The 20,705-nt window shown below is 31.8% G+C and overlaps 3 protein-coding genes across 5 annotated transcripts; 2 read left to right on the top strand and 1 right to left on the bottom strand.

Annotated features, from left to right (window-relative positions):
• Positions 1–82: 82 nt before the first annotated feature.
• Positions 83–3,564, bottom strand: LOC113863003 (gamma-tubulin complex component 3). 2 transcript variants are annotated; one of them, XR_003504510.1, is made up of 4 exons: positions 1,117–3,443; positions 541–1,005; positions 380–463; positions 83–196 (listed from the first exon to the last, which is right to left on the bottom strand). XR_003504510.1 is itself a non-coding variant. In XM_027496362.1 (2 exons), exons 1-2 carry the CDS (start codon positions 3,351–3,353, stop codon positions 711–713), a joined length of 2,532 nt encoding a protein of 843 aa, XP_027352163.1. In that variant the 5' UTR covers positions 3,354–3,564; the 3' UTR covers positions 92–710. The 2 variants fall into 2 exon arrangements, 1 of the variants encoding a protein (XP_027352163.1); XM_027496362.1 differs by having other exon boundaries at positions 92–1,005; positions 1,117–3,564.
• Positions 3,565–6,898: 3,334 nt separating this feature from the next.
• LOC113861853 (E3 ubiquitin-protein ligase SINAT2-like) lies at positions 6,899–10,883 on the top strand. Its single transcript, XM_027494924.1, has 4 exons — positions 6,899–7,200; positions 8,441–8,730; positions 9,729–10,115; positions 10,500–10,883. Exons 2-4 carry the CDS (start codon positions 8,509–8,511, stop codon positions 10,818–10,820), a joined length of 930 nt encoding a protein of 309 aa, XP_027350725.1. The 5' UTR covers positions 6,899–7,200; positions 8,441–8,508; the 3' UTR covers positions 10,821–10,883.
• Positions 10,884–13,241: 2,358 nt separating this feature from the next.
• Positions 13,242–15,430, top strand: LOC113862033 (probable protein kinase At2g41970). Of its 2 annotated transcripts, none has more exons than XM_027495191.1 (7): positions 13,242–13,335; positions 13,772–14,025; positions 14,121–14,247; positions 14,334–14,607; positions 14,911–15,043; positions 15,126–15,212; positions 15,305–15,430. In XM_027495191.1, the coding sequence occupies exons 1-7, from the start codon at positions 13,242–13,244 to the stop codon at positions 15,428–15,430; spliced, it is 1,095 nt and encodes a 364-aa protein (XP_027350992.1). The 2 variants fall into 2 exon arrangements, with proteins under 2 accessions (XP_027350992.1, XP_027350991.1); XM_027495190.1 differs by having other exon boundaries at positions 13,242–13,341.
• Positions 15,431–20,705: the final 5,275 nt, after the last annotated feature.

Raw genomic sequence — 20,705 nt, 5'->3', positions numbered from 1 at the left:
TAAAAAAAAACAAAATAAGGCCTCACTCTTCAATACTAAAGCCTGAGCTAATATAAAATAATAATAATAAAAAAAAAAAGCTCCTTCATTACCTTAGATGTGTATATAAAATTAATTGAATTGCATGGCAAGCATCTTGATACTTGATTTGCCAGTGGCTTTACTTTTACTGCCACAAAGCAAAAATTCAAGCAATCTGCGGAGTGGGAAGAGATAGTAAACCAGAAGAAATACACAGGAATGAAGAAACTAGATTTTCAGACACCCATTTTCATTCAACCAATACAAAATCTAGGATACAGATGAACAATCTCCTAAAGCACAGCTTGCAGAAGTTGCCTGCTGAAAACACTAGGTCATTAGATATTCAGATACTTACGTGTGTACTACTCACACCGTGCATCCAATTGAATATCAATAGCTTCACATCCGCACAAACAACCTTGCAAATAAAAAAAGTGACCTGGAGAGAAGAAGGTAACATTCTTCATAGGAAACACAAGGTAAAAGAAATTGAGAAAGTCAAGATATCCAACATACCTATAGTCAACTAATGACCCATGGAATGGTTGGTCCAAAGGAAGTTAGCACCAATAGAATAGTTCCACTCAAACACACAATGGAAGTTAGCTAGTTGCAAAGCTTTTAATGCCTTGTCTTCTAGTAAAGACAGTGCTTCAACCGGATCCTCAGCCTTATTCACAAATTTCCTATACGCTAGGACACAACCGCCTATAAAATTCGTTGAAGTCAAGACGGAAAAAGAGAAACTTCAGATCAACATGTTGCTGTACAGGCAACTGAGAAATGAAATCCTCTTGCAACGATGAATACTCCTTTGCAATTGCATCCAGATCTTGTCCCATATTTCGAAGAAATTCCCCAGCTCGTTGTGTTAGGGCTTTCCTCCCCTCAGCAATCCAGGATCCTTGTTCTACAGACTTATCATTCACTTGCTTTCGTGATTTATTCTGGTCTCGAGAGGATTGGGAGGATTCTGTGATTCTGAAACAAACACACAACCAAATGTCAAACATGGCACTATTGTTTTGTTGTTGGGGTAGAGGGGTTGGATAGGTGGGGGTAGGTGTATGGATGAAAAAGTAAGATCAATACCTTGCTTGCAACTCATGAATACCTTCATACAGCCGATCTGCGCGGCTCCGAAAACGTAATATAAGATCAAAAATTACAAATAGTGACTTATAAAGGGACTGGGATAGCTCTCCCAGGAGAGACTTCTCCACAATGGAATGCAGATATTTCTCATGAGCTGCAAGTAGATCATCAAGATCCTTGGCTACTTCCATCTCACTTAAAAAGTTTGACCATGATATCTCCAAGACTTCAAACATTATATAATATTGCAAGTTGGAAATGAAGTGATTAATTTCAACCCAAAGAACCTGGCAGCGCCTCAATGTTGAAACTAACTGCATCTTTACTGCATGTTGCAATCTGGTAAAGGAATTAGAAGTAATGCAATTTGGTTTCATGGTCTTCCAGGCACCGGTAAGCGCATGTTCCACTCTTCTAAGCTTCCACAGAAAGTTAAAAATTCTCAAATACCTTGCCATCACAGACTCCGTGAACACAGTATCCAGTGGAACTCTTGCATCATATTCCAGTGAAAATACATCCCAACCCCTATCACCACTTTCATGCGGCATCATTTTAACCCTGAGCCTATCCAAAATGTCAGGATCATCATACTGAGCATTGGATGCCCTTATTGCAGTTTCCAGCAATCCCGAAAGTTTGAAGGAGCTTATAGTATTAGCTGGCTCAGAAAGTTCAGGCCCAACAATGTCCATTAGATACTGCACAAAATCACCTTGGCCAAGCAACAAATACCGCTTAATTGCTAGGCAGTGTTCTTTGAACTTGTACCTCCTGAAAATCACATCCAATAGATGCTTGTCAATCCTCTTTGAAGCTTCATCCACCAGGGACTCAAGGGTATCAGTTTCACCATATCCAAAACCACCTCTTCTCGCAGCTGCCCCAGTATCAGTTGCAGCCTCAGTTGCAGCATCAGCCCAACCGCGGTCCTCGCAACACACACGCAGAAAATTAATGGACTTGCCAGTCCTCAAGATCCTCTGCGCAAGAGAAGGCGAAATGAACAAAGGAAGCATGGCATCATGCAGCCTATACCCTTCTCTCCAAAGAGACTCAGCTTTCACAGGCTGACCGACAATGAAAAACTCATTAAAGATATCCTCCAACTCCCCTTCCAATACCCACCTCCTGACCATTTCAAACAGCGAAGAACACACACGCTGCAACAACCTCCTCATGAACTCATGAACCAGCGGATCCCCATGTTGAGCATGCAAATGAATCGCACCAGCCATTGCCCCGCCATGCAACACCCTGCACTTATCAACCAAATCAGCCATCAACCTCATCTTCACCATCGGCTCCGCAAGCCAGACAGCTAATCTCCTCAAGGAAAGATAATTCCCAGAACTCGCGGATTCCGAAACCAAAGGAATCGGGTTCGAAGACTGAGCCTCAAGCACTGCCAACAACTTGTAATACTCACTAAGCTCATCCTGCAAAGCAGAACAAAAAGCTTGCCCCACAGTCCCCACATCTTCCGCAGGAAACCTATCCATACTCTGCCATATGTACCCAGTAACCTTCTTAAATAAAGACCCCAATTCACAAAGCTTATGAACCATACTCCTAGTAGCTCTAGGAACCCTAATCGAATCCAACAACGCATAACAACTATTCCCGCTCTCAAATTTCACATACCTGCCGTCAACTCCTTGACAAGCATAGAGCACATCCCTAACCAAAACCTCCTCGGAGACCTCATTCTCCTCCTTAACCAAATTAACGAACTCGCGAAACGCAATGTCGCGGCGATTCTCGGGATCCTTGGAAACCAATAAAACACCGTTGTTCCAGCCCTTGGCGGTGTCGGAGAAAGCGAGATTGGGCAAGAGAAGAGGGGAATGGAAGTGGTGGTTGGTGGTGGTGGTGGTGTTGTGGCGATCCTGGGAAATGATTTTGAGGAGGTAGATAACGGCCCATTTGTTGTTAACGCTTTTGGCTTTGGAGGCGAATTTGGTGTATAGGTCGGCGAAGGAGAGAGCTTCGGCGGAGCGGCCTTGGGTAGCGAGGCGGCGCTTGATGGAGTCGGCGATGGCGGCGGCGTCGGGGGCGACGGAGGGGGTGAGGCGGCTGGAGAGGATGCGGAGGGCGTAGCGGAGGGAGTTTTGGAATTCGGGGGAGTTAGGGTTTGGAGGTGGGGAATTTGGGGGTAGGTTCTGAGAGAGTAAGCGGTGAACTAGTTCTTTCACCAGATCTGGAAGCTTCTGTTGGTCTTCTTCTTCCTCCATTGTGGGTGCAACTCAACTCCCACTGTGCAGGCTTTTCCTACACTTGGGAACTTTCTCTTTTTCAAAAATTAAAAATTAAAAAGGTTGTGAACGAGTGACGATGGGGAAAGAGTGCTTTTTTTATTTGTTGTGGGCGCGGAAATGAAATGCTCTCTTAGGTCCTTTATTTTTGAAATAGGCCTCTCAACAGTAACCTGCTCCAATTGCAACTGTCCAATTCCCATCTTCGTGTAATCTATATTTTTTCTTCGTAAGGGAGACCCATAAGATTTTATTTACGTTTATTTTTTTGTAATTAATGAACTTAGTTAACATTTTTTCATACAGAATCTATCAGGAATTGTTTCAAGGTCTGTTGTAGATTATCACTGATAGCTTTAATATAAAGTTCTATTTTGATAATTAAATTCCAAGTACTGGTAAACTAATTCATCATATTAATTATCCTGTTTACATTAACCAGTTAAATTCTCCCATTGCTCTATTTTTAGCTAAGGATACTTGGGACTGTATTTAAATTAGATTTCTCATTCATCAGCAAATTTGTGACCTTTTTCCTGGTATTATCCCTCCTAAGAACAATGCTGGCATGAACTCAGTTGTTTCAAATGAAGACAAAATCTCTCTCAAATTTGCTTACAATCTCATTCACAGTAATCAGAACCATTTTAGAGGTAAAAATCACACTTTTTTTTATCTCATTTGGAGTTGGGTTAGCCTTCCTAAGATCAAAACATTTTCCAGTAATACCTTCGTTATTATTTAACTTAAATAAATTCACTATTATATTATTATTCTTTTGATAATGACTTTATTATTTTTTAATGAGATAAAATAAATAAATTTCCTAACATGTATGTCCATAGTAAAATAAAGAAAATTAATTTTTGTAGATATTAATATTTAAAATTATTATCAATAGATTAAAAAATATACAAAGTTTTGAATTATCTGTAATTATATATTTTAAGATATGATAAAATTATAAAAAAAAAGTTAGTACAACATAAATTTCCAATTTAAACTAAAGATTGCTACTAATTAGTTTAAATAAATAAATGACACATGACATATTTAATATTTTTTAATTATTGGATGAAAGTTTGATATAAATAAATTTTAATTTTGTAAATACAAATATATTTATTTTTTATCTAATTAAAAAATAAAATATTATATATTAAAATTTTAAAAAAGTACTTTTTATACATTTCATATGAGCAAATTCAATCCAAGCTATATATATATATATAGTATCTTAAGAACATCAGTTAAAAATAAAAAATAATAATTTAAAATTTTTAATTAATTTTTGCTTATTGTAATTTTTAATAAACTTAGTGTGAATTTTAATAATATTTATTACAGTAAAAAAAAATACGGGCTAGTATTTTTTTTTCTCTCTTTACTATTGCAATGATGGCTCACTCAATTTCAGTTGACTCGTACATTGAAATGCATTACCATGAATGTATGAAGAAATGTACTCTGGCTTTGCCTTTTCGTGAGAATAAGGTGGTTGTGGCATGGTCCATCTAAAATGAAAGAATAATTCTACTTTTTTTTATGTTAATAATTTCATATAATTATTGAATAAAAATATTATTATATATTTTATATATTTTTAAGAAATTATATATAGTACTTATTTTATAACATGATAAGAAGATTATTGAAAAAATAAGTAAGAAGAAACAGCAAAGTTCAAAATTAAATTAACATTAAAATATTCCATTTTAAAAGTCGTCTTAGTTGACAAATAATGCGACAAATACAACTAAAAAAAATGGGGGGCTAAACAACTCTAGTTCACGAAGATTAATGTGATTAAAACAAGGGTTTTTAAATTTAAAATTTACTTATTTTGTTATAGCTCACGCATTAAAAATTAAGATTTTATCTCAACTTGTCGTTAAAGCTTAATAGATTTGATTAAAGTACGAGAAATAAATTTAGTTTGAATATATATATATATATATATATATATATATATATATATATATAATTACTCTGATCCATCTAAAATAAGATTTTTTTTCTTTTAAAAAAATTAAGATTGTTTAACTCCTTTTATTTTGAAGTAAGTTACACAACTCGGAAACAATTGTCAATTATTGTCCTTAGCGTAAAGTTGTTGATCCGACTTGTTTTTGTTTCAATTATTTTATTTACACAATGTTGAAAGCTATGCATCTGTTTGTTTCTTTTTTTCCTCATTTTTTCAAACCAACACATGGATGCAAGTGACCATACACTGTAATCTTTTATCATTTATGATGTAATTTGATTGGGGAAAAAACTCTCAACTGTTGCAGAGAGAATAAGACACTAGTTACATAAAACTCCTTAGATTGCACGATGCAACAACAAAAATAAAAGCTACAATTTTTGTAAACCAACAATAATTAGAATTAATCATGAATCAGGTTGAATTGAGCTAGACATAAAATAAAAACTAAAACAATTCATTTGTAGGGTAAATAAGTTGATGTATACTTATAATTTTTTTTTAATTGCGTGTTTCTAAAAATCAAAATAATATTGAAAGAAAAACCAATTTTTATTATATATATATATATATAGATATTATTTATTAAAATATTAATAATAAACTAAAGTAAAATAGAATAATCATGAATGTTTGGTTTAATTGATTTCACCTAGATTTTTACATAGAGAAAGAGAGGGAGGGGGATGTGATCAAACGAAAGTTGCGAAACTAATTAAATTTAATAAAATAATATTTTTATTTAAAATAAATTTTATAAATTAAATTATTAATTGTTATAATTTTGATATATTTTATAAAATATTAAATTAAACGATTAGATTAATAAGTTTTTTATTTCATAAAAATTATTGAAATATAACATCATTTAATCTGACCCATATCGGTATATATACAACTTCCTCATTTTTTTTATCATTTTTTCTATCTATTTTCTCTGATGATCTACTCACATGACTTTTTTTAATCATTATAGTGCAATTTAATTTTTAAATTACTATATTAGTATACATTTTAATGATTTTTTCATTAGGATAAATTGTGTATCAGAAGCACATCTTTCCTTTAAAGCACCGTAGAATTTTAATAATAGTTTACTTTAACTGCACCAGTCATTTTCTCCGCCACATCTTCTCTTTACTAGAAGCTAACAAAATCATCAAAGTCAGTTTTCCAAACACGACTTCTTTTAAATTTTCACACAAGTAGGCTTCATGATTTTGAAATCATAATTCACAATTACGACTTTTGTTTTTTAAAAAGTCAAAGCAATTCATTGTTTGACATCACAAACTCCAGAACTGTAAATTTTGTTCAAAATCACGACTCTTGAACTGTAAAAATAAAATACCATTAAATGAAAATAGAAACATGTTGAAAAATAATCCCACAGTAGTGGTTGTGGTAATTTGAAAAACAAATTGGTCTAGAATGGTAAATAACGCTAAAATGCAAGAAAAATGGTGGCAAGGGACATTGAAAATAAAAGGAAAAGAAGAACCCAAAAATGAAAAAGAAAAAGGTGTTTACTTTTTAAACGTCGCGTGCGGGAAGAGCCACTGGACCACCGTGTTGTCTTGGCAACGTATCGTTACCAACGAAACCAGACAACACGAAGGACCCAAAATTATTTTTTTATTTCACAGAACTCAAAAGGAAAAACAAATAGAAGAAAAAAGAAAAACATAAGAGAGATAAAGAACGAAAGAAACAGAGCACAATACAAGGAAATCCTGCGATTTCGAAGCAGAAGAAGGACAACAACAAACAACTTTGGTGGTCAGCATCCATATCGATACCAACAAGACACGCTTTTTTGTTCAATCTTCATAGCGGGGGGTAATTTCCGTAACTTCCGGAGCTCTTTGTTCGATGTGTTTCTCGTCTCTAGTTTCATTTTTTTTTTTAATGTTTTATGTTCTGTTTTCTTATGTGCCCGAATTGTTTGTGACACACACACAAATAAGGCTTGGAATTCTCAATTGGGTATCTGTTATTTGTTTATTATTTTATGTATTTTAAAATTTTCAAATCTTGTGATTTTTGTTTCCTCCCTCTGATTGGTGATGGTTTTGAACGTATATGTTCAGATTCGTCTGCATTTGCCTGTCATGTGCTTGTTTTTTATTGGACTATGGTTGGATATATGGGCATTGGTGGTGGTTGTTGTTGGAGAAAGTGAAATCTTAGTCTATGTTGTTAAATTGGTTGTTGTTTGAAATACATTTTTTTGGTTTATTCCAGTTTTTAATTGGTGGGATTGAGTAGGAAAAAGGTAGTACTTTCTGGCAAAGACATGTAGATTTGTGCTCTTAATTGTAAGTTCTGAATTTTTTTTTTGAATCTGTAATTTTCTCTGATCTTCCTTTAAATGGGGGAAGAAATAAGGGATGACGATCTCTGCCATGACATAGTTTTGTATAAAATTTAAGGCACTGGAACTGCAGTATGGCATTAAGAAGTAGAATTTGTATGCTTTAATGTTAGAAAACAAAGAACTAAGATGAGGGTAAATGTTAGTAAATAGTGAGGGATGGTCCTACTCAGGAATATGTCTGAAATTTTATTTGGGTTTGGAATTTCCTGGCCCGGGGGGGGGGAGAAGAAGTTATTGTTTACATTTATGATCTTTGAATTTTATAGTATGAGAAAATTGTCATTTATTGAGTAATATGTCCATGTCAGCATGTCTTGATAGTGGAAGGTTTGGTTGACTGGTTTGCATTTTGGAGTAACTGTAGCATGATCTTCTTTTTGTGTTTCAGACAACATATTTTCTTTTTGCGACTTCATGAATCTTGGCTGGTTCTGCTAAAAGAAAATTATTATTTGCTTGACGTTTACTTGAAATATTTAAGCTGTCAAATTTAAGTTAATCTAGTAACTGTTATATGCGAACGTGGCTTAACTTTCTCAAATTATCCTACAAGAACTCTATCTGAAAGAAAGATCACATATTAATTTGTATTGCATGTTTCTTTCTTCTGCTCCCTACTTTGTGCTAAAGAAGATCAAAATTTGACTATCATCAAATATTTAAGTTCTTATGCATTGACCATTTTACCATTTAACAATGTAGCATGCCTTAAAAGTAAGAGCTGTGGTTCCTAGTCCTTTGGAAAGAAATTCTGTAGTTCTGGGTTAGCAATGGCTCCCGGAGGCAGTGCTTTCAAAGAAGTTCTTGAATCTCATCTGATGTCTTCAGATTATGAATTAGGCAAAGCAAAATCTGAGGCCAAGAGTAACAGTACATTTGCAAAATCCAGTGTTGGGTTGAATGGAAAGAACGGGATTAGTTCAAATAATGATGTGTATGACTTACTTGGATGCCCTGTTTGCAAGAATTTAATGTATCCCCCAATTCACCAGGTGCAGTGCTTGCAATTTTTTATTTTGGGGTTCCATGTGTGTTTTTTCTATTGTATTGCATGATGCACACATGAAATAGATATCTGCATACAAATAGTGGCATTGTAATCTTTATCTCCATAATCCTTACAGGATGATTGCATTGGAAAGTAATATTGGTTGTTTACTTATCTTTCACTGTGAAGGCTGCACCATGCAGCTTAATGCCGGTGCATGTTGAACAATTTTAGTAACATTAATTTCTGGACGTTGTGGGATTAGCTTATTCATTAATCTTGAGTGAGAAACTGACTGGATAGATATAGTGAGCACTGGATAAACAAATTCAATATCTTGAAACCTTGAGCTTTTATGAAATTATCATAGTTATCCATTTGATATTTTTGTTATGTGAGTTACATGATAGTTAATCCATTAAAAGTTGCTTCACATCCATTGTTATAAAATTTTCTTATTACATACGTGACTATGTTGGGGACTTGGGGTATGTCAAAGAATAACTGATAGATGAAAAACCTTATCTATTTTGAGTTTGATTTGGATACCCTGCCCATCCTGAAAAAGGAAGGTCACGAATGAGACTTGCTGATTCTAAGCCGCCTATATTTATAAATATTGATTGAGATCCCAAGTCTAAGGTAGAGTTTGTATGGCTTATGCTAAGGAGAGTGAATTTTAATTGTGATTTAAACTCAAGCGGGGTAGGAAGGAGAAGTAAGAAAACATTTTTAAAGAAAGTAATTGTATAGACTTTAGCTGTTGCTAATTTAATTTTGTTGTTGTTGGACCTTTTAACAAAAGGCTATGTAATGTACGTCTAACCCTCATGCACTGTGCTCCCTATTCTAATGAGAGGACTGTTTATCTTAGATGGCTGTTAGAATCTACTGAAAGTCAATCATTTTTTTGGCTTCATATGTTTACTTTGAATTATCTTATCTTGTTATTTTCTTCTAAATTTCTAATATTTCGCTTATGGCCGCACTTGTTTGTTTCAGTGCCCAAATGGTCATACATTATGTTCCAATTGTAAAATTCAAGTCCATAATCTCTGCCCAACCTGTCACCATGATCTTGAGAACATAAGGTGTTTGGCGTTGGAGAAAGTGGCAGAATCTTTGGAGCTCCCTTGCAGATATCAGAGTCTAGGTTGTCATGATATATTCCCATATTATACTAAGCTTAAACATGAGCAAAATTGTGGATTTCGTCCATACAATTGTCCCTATGCCGGATCTGAGTGCTCTGTGATGGGTGACATTCCAACTCTCATTGCCCATCTCAAGGATGACCACAAGGTTGACATGCATGATGGATGCACCTTCAATCATCGATATGTTAAAGCAAATCCACATGAAGTTGAAAATGCCACATGGATGCTAACTGTAAGTTATTTAACTATTTCTCATTGATTGGCATTTTTACATGTTATTTTTGTTATTTAATCAGTAAATTCCAAGTCATACCTCTTAATATGCAACATTTAATTTTTATATGGCACATGAACATTCTTTATTTTTAAAATATACTTCTTCACTATTTTTAATTCTCAGCAAGTGATGCTGAAATTTGGTTTCTGAGAAGCAGCTCACTCTTTGATTAGCTTCTAAACATTTCTTTGAATCTAAACTGATATACGGATTCACCTTTTGTTGTCTGAATACATGTCTTAACAAATTTTGTTGTGACCTCGCGATGTTAATTTCTATATAGTATATGCCTAATAATATAAAATCCCCACTTAACATGTTGAAGGTTCTTGCTTGCAGGTTTTTAATAGTTTTGGAAGGCATTTCTGCTTGCACTTTGAGGCGTTCCAGCTTGGCACAGCTCCAGTTTATATGGCTTTTTTACGGTTTATGGGTGATGATAATGAGGCAAAGAAATTCAGCTATAGCTTGGAAGTTGGTGCAAATGGCCGCAAACTTATATGGCAAGGAATTCCTAGGAGCATTCGTGATGATCATAGAAAAGTTCGAGATAGTCAAGATGGACTTATAATTCAGAGGAACCTAGCCCTTTATTTTTCTGGTGGTGATAGACAAGAATTGAAGTTAAGAATCACTGGTCGTATATGGAGAGAAGATTGAGAGATGTAAATATGGTAATGTTAGGTGTAACGATTGTTTTAAGGTTTTGGTGTCTGCTAAGAATGAAGCTCTAGTGCTCTATTTATCTCTCAGTAGATTCTCTTGCATTTCCACGCAGATTGTGTCTTAGTCTTGAGGGTTTCTTTCAATAAAGCCTTCAGTTTTCTTTCCTGTTATATTGAAAAATAAATACGTGCTTCTGAATGTTCGAAATCAAACTTTACATTGGTAAATTGAGGATACTATGAGATGTGGGTGAAATTCATGCATAAAAAGTTGTGTCATTTAAAGATTTTTTGTTTGTTTGGTGCGAAAACTAATCTTACGAGAAATAATTAAAGGAAAGAACACATCTTACGGTTACTTGCACCTATAAAGTGTAATAACACCTAAGATCCCTCCTTCAAAGAAAACATACATATATTGGCGAAAATCTTTCGAGAAAAGTGGCTTTGTAAAACTAGTTTAGAAAATATTTCTCTCTCTAGTTATAAATAATAGTGTAAAAAAATGATAATGCATTAGGCCAATGGGAATCGTTTGAATAAACACCATGGGACAGTGCCCTATGGTATAAAATTTTCAAATATCTAGGTTTTATAAGAAAATTATGGACTATAGGGCCGGTGGGAAATGCATGGACAAAAATTACTATATTGAATATTTTTTAAAAATGATAAAAAGTGAACACAAAAAAATAATAATTTAATTGCAGGCATATACAAACACTAACAGTATGCCACGTAGTCCTCCTTTTGCAATTATCGTACAACATAAAGATAATAAAAATGTCATTAATATGTGATAGAAGATATTGTATAAATTACTATTAATTCTAAATTATAAGTTTAACTTACCGAAGAAGTTTACTTTTACTATTTAATTTTTTTTTCTTATAAGAATTTATTAAAAAATTTATACTAGTTTATAGTGTATTCAGACAGCTACTGTAAACAAAATTAATAGTAATTTGCTTATATTAATTTGCGTATATTGAATTTAAATGAAGGTTAAAGAATGGCCGCTGATGGAATGAATCAAACATACTTTAAAAGCACTACTAATGTAATATCATAGTTATTATTAAAAATAAAGTAAAAATTATATTTAAAATATTTCAAAGTGAAACAATGAAACTTTTAAGAATGAAAATGTTATGAAAAAATATATATATATTTTCCTCGTGACTTAAATTCCCATTCCTGACTGTATGGATAAAAAAAACATTTTAAAAGTTAATTTGTTCTTATTAATTGAGCAAAGATTTTAAAAATAGATAAACTCACAAAATGGGGTTTTCTTTTTTAGTTATATCTTATCTAGACAGGTGTTGCTAAATTCTTGCATTTAATGTAAGGGAAAATGAGTTGACCAACATTTGATTTGCACGTTGTGTTTTGCTGTGAGATGAGAATTAACAACCAACGATAATGGCAGCATTAAAATAGTAGGCAATGAATGAAGGACGTGCATCGTGGAGGCACGTACACACAACACAACCCTTGCAAGGTTGGCGCACTCAACTTCTGGTTTCTCGGTTAAGCCCTTATTCACCCAACCGAAATTCCCGGGAAACACAACAACATGTGCTTTTGTTCCAAAACACAGCTTCATTACACCAACACACCCAATTCTTCCTCTTCCTCCTTCTCCTTCTGCTTCATTTCTGTTGTTTTATAATTAATATTTTCTTCTTAATATAATATATATATATATATATATATATATATATCCTTTTTCGTCTTCGGTTTATCCTCTCTGCCACTGTCCTACGTAATTAATCTCATTCAGCTTTGTGGTTTTGTCCGGTAACAGGTTAGCGATAATGTCTTTCATATGTTTCTTCATTTTCTTTTACTTGTAGACTTCGGTTTAAATTTTTAATGCTGTGGTCCTTGCAACATTAAACAATGTTGCTATGCTGGGTTAATTTTGTCTTGGCAACCATGCCAAAACACATTCATAATCCTGCATTCCCTTGAAGTCCATAAACAAGAAATTTATTGCTTTTTCAAATCTTAAAGAATTTTGGGTATTATAAACTCTATATTACTATTTAGTTTGCCTGCTGGTCCTATAGGAACAAATGATGAACTTTTTGTCGTGTGTTTATCTGTCTATTAATTGGAGAAACTAAAGAAAGAAGTAGCACGGAGTCCACCTTTTTTTTTTTTTTTTACAATAAGCCATGAATACTATTATTCTTCACAATTGAGGCGTTAGTTTTGTGACTGGACTTTGCCTTATTTTCATTTTATCTATTAAAAAGACATATTGTGGGTGGCAGTGAAATTGAATGCTAAATCATCAACACTTTTTGTGGTGGAAATTTTTTGATCCTTGAAATACTTTCAGGTGATTCATTGGGATATCGTTTACTGTGAATGGGTTATTGAGAGTGCAGCTAGGACTAGTTGAAGTATGTTGTGCTGCGGAGGTGCAGAGGAGGAGAGCAGCGGCCCCCCTGCAAACCAATACACTGCACCGCCTAGAGGGGGTATCACATACGGTGGTGGTGGAGGTAACTGTCTTATGTGGTTCCTTTTCTTTGTATTTGGCTAGAAAATTGGTGTATCAACTCTACTATTTTTGCTCTTTTTGTCAGAAGTTGTTTTTCGTAGTCTTGAGTTGTCACACAACAATTTAAAACCCGTGTAAGAATTGGATGGAATGGTTTTGTGAAAAATATGACTTAAAAGAGAAAGTTGCGCTGCCTTATTTTAGAAACAAGAGAATATGTAAGAATGAGAAAAGGGACAGTATAGAGAATGAGTATATAATTATGTTATTCTAAATCACCAAATTGTAAATGTCATTTTAACAAAAGGCAACATGTTTCAAATTTTCATTTTTTTTTCATACATTACAATGATCTAGAATCCAATCATTGACCCACTACATACCGTATATTGTCTTTCCTCTGCAAGATTATGAGTAATAATTTGATGCAGGCAATGATAGAGGAGAGCCAAGGGGCAATGTTGCGAAGAGTGGTGCCCCGCAGAAAATATTGCCAATTGAGATACCCTCTATACCATTGAATGAGTTAAATAGGTTAACAGATAACTTCGGTTCAAAAGCTTTTATTGGTGAAGGTTCCTATGGTCGGGTTTACTATGCAAAATTGAGTGATGGTACTGATGCTGCAATCAAGAAGCTGGACACCAGTTCTTCTCAAGAACCTGATACTGATTTCGCGGCTCAGGTGAGATTTTGATCTGAGATTGTAAATTTAGTGAAGCAATGTTTTGGCACATGGTGTTGTCACTATGCATTATTATGTCACTATGGATGGTGCAGTTGTCAGTTGTTTCAAGACTGAAGCATGACAATTTTGTGGAGTTGATTGGATATTGCCTTGAGCAAGATAACAAAATTTTGGTATATCAACATGCAAGTCTTGGTTCTTTGCATGACGTATTACATGGTAGGCCTAACAATAAAAAACTATTTAATAAAGAAATAGTTCTTGGTTCTTTGTCTGAACACTAACTAGGCTTTTGCTATTGCCAGGAAGGAAAGGTGTACAAGGGGCTGAACCTGGTCCAGTTTTAAGCTGGAATCAGAGAGCAAAAATTGCATTTGGTGCAGCAAAAGGACTTGAATTTCTTCATGAAAAGGTTCAGCCTTCTATAGTTCATCGAGATGTTAGATCCAGCAACGTCTTGCTGTTCAATGACTATGAGGCCAAGATAGCTGATTTCAGCTTGACAAATCAGTCTTCTGACACAGCAGCTCGGCTACATTCAACAAGAGTCTTAGGAACATTTGGCTATCATGCTCCAGAGTATGCCCTTAAAGAAACCTTCCTCATTGTTTAACATTCAATTTGAGATCCATTTTCCATTAACATGAAGCAGGCTTGATAACTGTTATATATAACTAGTAGACATAAGACTACTAACCTTGTATGCAAAATAAAATAAAAAAATTTGTATGTAGACACAACACAAATAAATATTGGAGCTTCATGTTGGCTAATCTTTGGCATTCCATCCAAAGGAAACACTATGCTTTGTGCACTTCAGAAATAATTTCATGTTACCACAAGTTCTGATTTTATTTTTAAAATGGTCACTTTCATCCTCAGGTATGCCATGACTGGGCAGATAACCCAGAAAAGCGATGTTTACAGTTTTGGCGTTGTGCTTTTAGAACTCTTGACAGGAAGAAAGCCAGTAGATCACACGATGCCCAAAGGGCAACAAAGTCTTGTAACTTGGGTATGTCTATTACCTTAATTGGTTTACTTTTCCATTATAGTCTACTCTATTGGTAACTTGTTTTGTTTTTAAACTATTTTAGGCTACTCCAAGGCTAAGTGAGGACAAAGTGAAACAATGTGTGGATCCTAAGCTAAACAATGACTATCCGCCAAAGGCTATTGCTAAGGTTTTTTACTCCTCCATTCTTTCACATTAGTTGAACTAAGTAGTATCCAAAATGCTTAGGACTGTGACTGATTATTTGATGTGGTTATGTAGTTGGCAGCTGTTACAGCGCTTTGTGTTCAGTATGAAGCTGACTTCAGACCAAACATGACGATTGTTGTCAAAGCGCTCCAGCCACTTCTCAATGCAAAACCGGCTGGTCCTGATTCTAATGCTTGACATTGTGATCTCGTCTAATATGCGGAGTAATAGATTTTTCTGCATTTTGTAACACTATGACGAAGTTGACTTGGTTTCATCGTTGTAGATATTGTATTATATGCTAAGCCAAAGTTCATTTGGTTTCCTTGCTCTCCTATTGAGTTGGAGAACGTTTGTTTGTACACATAATGAACGACGGAGAACAAATGAGAATCAAAGGTAAGAAAAGAAAATTCAAAGCCTTATGTTAGGCGAAAATATCTTCCATCCTTTTTATGCTAGTAATTGACTACTGATTGCAACAATAGTAGAATTTTTTTTGACAAGACTCTTCATTGCATTGCATATCCCTTATAATGTTAATTCATACGCATACGGTACACTCACATGCAAATACATTTTTTTCCTAATTTCTAATTATAAAATTGAGTTATAACTTTCACTACAATTTTATTCACATTCTCATTTTCTCTCTCTTTAATTGTGTGTATAAATATAATATAACGAAGCTAAGCAGTACAAAAACCCATAAAATTACGAATTCAAAATGAGTTAAAGAAAACTCTCACGACCTTACAAAGGAGAAGGAAAATAAAAAATACTTTCAAATGAAATTTCAACTAATAGATTGCATCGGTTTGGATATGTAATTTTTTTTTACCATTTATCATTTTCCGCACACATATAACTTTTATAAACTTCAATGTATCTATTTTGTCGTAAAATTTTCAAATTTCACCCTTTTTTAACCAGTTTTTTGTAAGATAAATTTTTATCATTTTCTATCCTATTTGACTATCTTTTAATTTTCTTCTTTATTACAGGTATTATATATATATATATATATATATATATATATATATATATATATATATATTATTCGACTAGTTTTTCCTTTTTTTTCATAATACTTTATAGCCTCTTTTATGTAATTTAGTGCCACCATAAAATTTTATGAACATTTCATTAACAACTCAATGACATTAATTAGAAAGATGAATTCATAATGTAATTTAATTAGTTGACATAATATCATCTAATTTTAAATTGTCACATCAACAAGATAATTGATTTTGTAACATGTATAATTTATTATAGCTTAGTAAGTATAAATATAAATAATTTTTAACTTTGTATTTTCCTTAATATATTAATAATTAATATAATTTAAATACTAATTACTAAAAATTAAAATAAGAATAAAAAAATATTTTATGTTATCACGAAGAACTATAGAACATTTTTTCTTAGTGAGAAGTCCTACGTAAAGAATTATTGTGAATATTATTTTTATTATAATTTTTAAAAATTATAATCTAAAATATATATATTAAAGACTACCTACCAATCAAATTTTCTTATACGGTATAAATATAATTAAATTAAAATATTTTTTTATAAAAATTAAAATTATTTTTAGTATTAATAATAAATATTTTTGTATATTAAATATAATTAAGTTAAAAATATAAAGATTTCATATCGAAAAAATACTATTGCAATAGAAAAACATGAAAAATTAATAAGTTTGCATATTTTTATGTTAGAGAGTAAATTACACTCTTAATACAAGTAAAGGGAAACTTAAAGTGCGTATTTTATAAAAAAAATTGATGATGTGACATCACGTGAGATAGGGTGAATTCACAAAGTATTTCATTATCTTGGATTAATACTAAAATATATATAATAAAGGAAAATTAGGAGGCATAAAATTTAAATTTAAATTAAAGGTTAAAATGCTAGTTAAATTTTAATTTAAAGGCTTAATATAACTTTAATCTCTATATTTTAGTTCATCTAAATAATTTTTTTTAAAGTTTTGGTCTTATATTTTAATAAATTATTATTTTTAAGTCCTTTTGTGATTTAATAAAAAAAATTGACAACACGTTAATGAACTAAATCAACAATGGAAATTAAAAATAAAAATTCATAAAAAAATAATTAAAATAAAAATTTGTAATATAAAGACTAAAAACATATTTCATCTAAACAGTCATATTGATTAATGTTAATCATTACAGCCCATTAGTATACTAAGTTAATAGAATATACAATTTGATCCTTCATTAAAAATACATTTGTAGGTATTTTTATAAATAAAAAAAAATTACAACTAAGCAACCTTAGTAGAGTGGTGTGCAATGGTGACATGAATTGTTTCATTTAAAAAAAAAAAGAGTTTAAAATAAGGAAACTTAATTTTTTTTTACACATACATGCGATCTTAATATAAATCTAAAAATTTATTTTTGAATTTATTTTTAAAGTAGTAATTAGATATGTTGGTTAACTTTTCTTTTATATAATTTTAAAGTTGTTTTTAAAAGTGAGTTAATTGATTCTTTGTTATTGTGAGTGGATGACTTTATTAATTATTATTATTTTAATATATTAACTTGATATTATTATTTAAATTTTATTTGTTAGGAAAACAAGTTTTTATATTGATTATTGATTATTTTAAAATTACTATGAAACATATTTTATTTAGTGACATAATTATATGTTTACAAGAACATGAGAAAAATTTGTGAAATTTTCGTGAGACAATCTTCACATTGATAGTTCTATAACATTTTAAAAGATAAGTGAAGTATGACGCATAACAATCATAACCATATATACAATGATATGACTACAAACTTATTAGATTTAATTAACAAAATTATGAAGGAGACACAAAATCTGCTAATAACATTGTTAGTGAAATGCACATATGATAAGTTCATTGAATATTTTGTACAATGCAATGGTTAAGCAAAAGCCCACATGAATAAAGGACACATATTATTCAAAGTTAACGGGTGCAATTAGAAAAAATCAAGAGGTTATGACTTTACATCAAGTTTGTAGGTATGACAAACAATAAGATTTGAAGTAGAGGAAGCATTTCACTCAATGACACAAAGTAAAGGTTAGAAATTGGTTGTGGTTTTGTGCAATCAATTTTATGAACGTGACATTTCAATTATATAAATTATTATTTTTGATAATTCTATCTAGCAAGTGTATTAGGTACTTTTAGCAAGTAATAAAATATAGAACTATGAGTTTCGAGTATCATTCACAAGGACTGATATAATCAATTACCAATTCACAAGATTAAAAACTATTTGAGCTAATTGAAATTTGATAAGGTTTGAATGTTTGAAACAAGAAAATAAAAGTACAATAAAATAGAAAGGAAATAGCAAACACATAAAGAATTTCAAAAAGAAGTTACTATTCAAATGAAGTTAGGTTTGATCCCACCTATTTTTTAATTGTAAAACTAATTGCGATCTAAATTCCTAAGTACCTTAATTGATTGATGATCAATTTCACTAAATTTCACTAGGTTAATTAAAGTTCAATTCCTTGACTCGATGATCCTAATATCTAATCAATTATCCTAATTCCTTAGGCATAAATCAATTAAATACTGCATTAAGAATGAAAAATTAATAGATCAAGAGATAATAAATGCTTATTCCTAAGATATCACAAATCTTGACATTCAATTCAAATCTTAGATGTTCACTCAACTTCCGTTGATATAAAATCTCTAAGTTCAATTCAATTAAATAGTTAATTTAAAAATTGCATTAAGGAATAAATAAATGTTCAATACAATCAAGAACCTAGAACTCATATCCACAATTAATTTACAATTTTCAAATAGGATCCATCAATCCCTAATAAAATAAATTCTGAACATGATTCTAAACAAATGATAGAAAGAAATAGTGGAAGATCTTCATGACTTCAAGTTCTAAGCTTAATTTCTCAAGAATTAAGTCTTGAAATTTGTCTCTAAACCTCTCTCACTCTATCTCTCTAATAGTGATAAATGAATGTTCAATACAGTCAAGAACCTAGAACTTATATCCACAATTAATTTATTACAAATAGGATCCATCAATCCCTAATAAAATAAATTTTGAATACAATTCTAAAAAATGATAGAAAGAAATAGTAGAAGAGAAAATGCAGAAGATCTTCATGACTTCAAGTTCTAAGCTTAATTTCTCAAGAATTAAGCCTTGAAATTTGTCCCCAAACCTCTCTCACTCTATCTCTCTAACAATGTGTAAAAGAAAAAGAAAAAAGCTCCTTTTAGTTTTGAGTTTAAGGCTATTTATAAGTTTATCACGCTTCTAGCATGATTACTTTTTGTGCGCAAAATATTTATGCGCAGGGTCTTTTCTCATAACAGCTTTTAGAACTTTCAATTTTGGTGCACAAAGTGTTTATGCACAGGCTCATTTTTCATAATAGCTTTTGAAACTTTCACTTTTGTGCTGAAAGTAATAAGACACAAGGTTACAACCAAAATTGCTCTCTGAAGTGATCACTTTCAATAACGAAAGTAATCACATTCAACTACCTAAAGCTCTGGAAGACTCATTTTTGTCACGCACAAGATTTTTGTCAATATTATTCTCTGGAACGCTCACTCTTGATATCTAGTGTGATCACACATAAGGTCTTACTCAATATTATTCTTTAGAAGACTCACTCTTGGCACCAAGAGTGATAATGGACAGGATATTTCTCATTCTAATAAGTCTTTGGAAGACTCACTTTAAGTGATAAGAGTGCTTACGCACACTATGTACCCTCTATAAAGTCCTTAGAGTAATCACTTTTTGTCTTCAAAAGTGAATACGTGTATGGTACACTCTCTTTAAAGCCTTTACAATGCACACTTTTGGTAGTAAAAATGACTACGCTCATCATATTTCACTCTCTAAGTCTTTGAAATGTTCAAATTCTAACAATTTGATTGATGATCATACCATTAATAGGTTGACGTAACTAAAGTAATATAAGAGTTAAGTTGATCAATTTATTGTTTAGACTTCCAATTAAAGAGTTGGATAACAATGATGTCATGATCAAAGAAAGTGGTTTATAGAGGCCCAATCCACAATTCTATTTCATCTTGTGCACTTGAATATTGCATTTACTGGTACCTACTAATCATATGAGTTGAGTAAATAGATAATAATATTTTTCGTTATTATAAAAATTATTAAAGTATTTAATTTATGATAAAAATTAACTACCTATATTTTATTTTAATTATAAAAATAAGTTTAAAAAAAAGATCGATTCTTAAATATTTATTTACTAAATTTTATTTATACTCTTATTTAAGTTAAATTATAAGTTTTTTTTATATATTTGACAATTTTTTTTAAGTTAGTCTATACATTAAAAAAATTACAATTTAGTCCTTAAATAAGTAAATATTTTTAAATTAATCTTTATAGTTTAAGCTTGTATTGATGATTTTTAGACTTTA

The sequence above is a fragment of the Abrus precatorius genome, unplaced genomic scaffold, assembly GCF_003935025.1.
Source record: "Abrus precatorius isolate BTA unplaced genomic scaffold, Abrus_2018 Scaffold3, whole genome shotgun sequence".
NCBI lineage: Eukaryota > Viridiplantae > Streptophyta > Magnoliopsida > Fabales > Fabaceae > Abrus > Abrus precatorius.
This window is presented reverse-complemented; position numbering and strand designations above follow the sequence as displayed.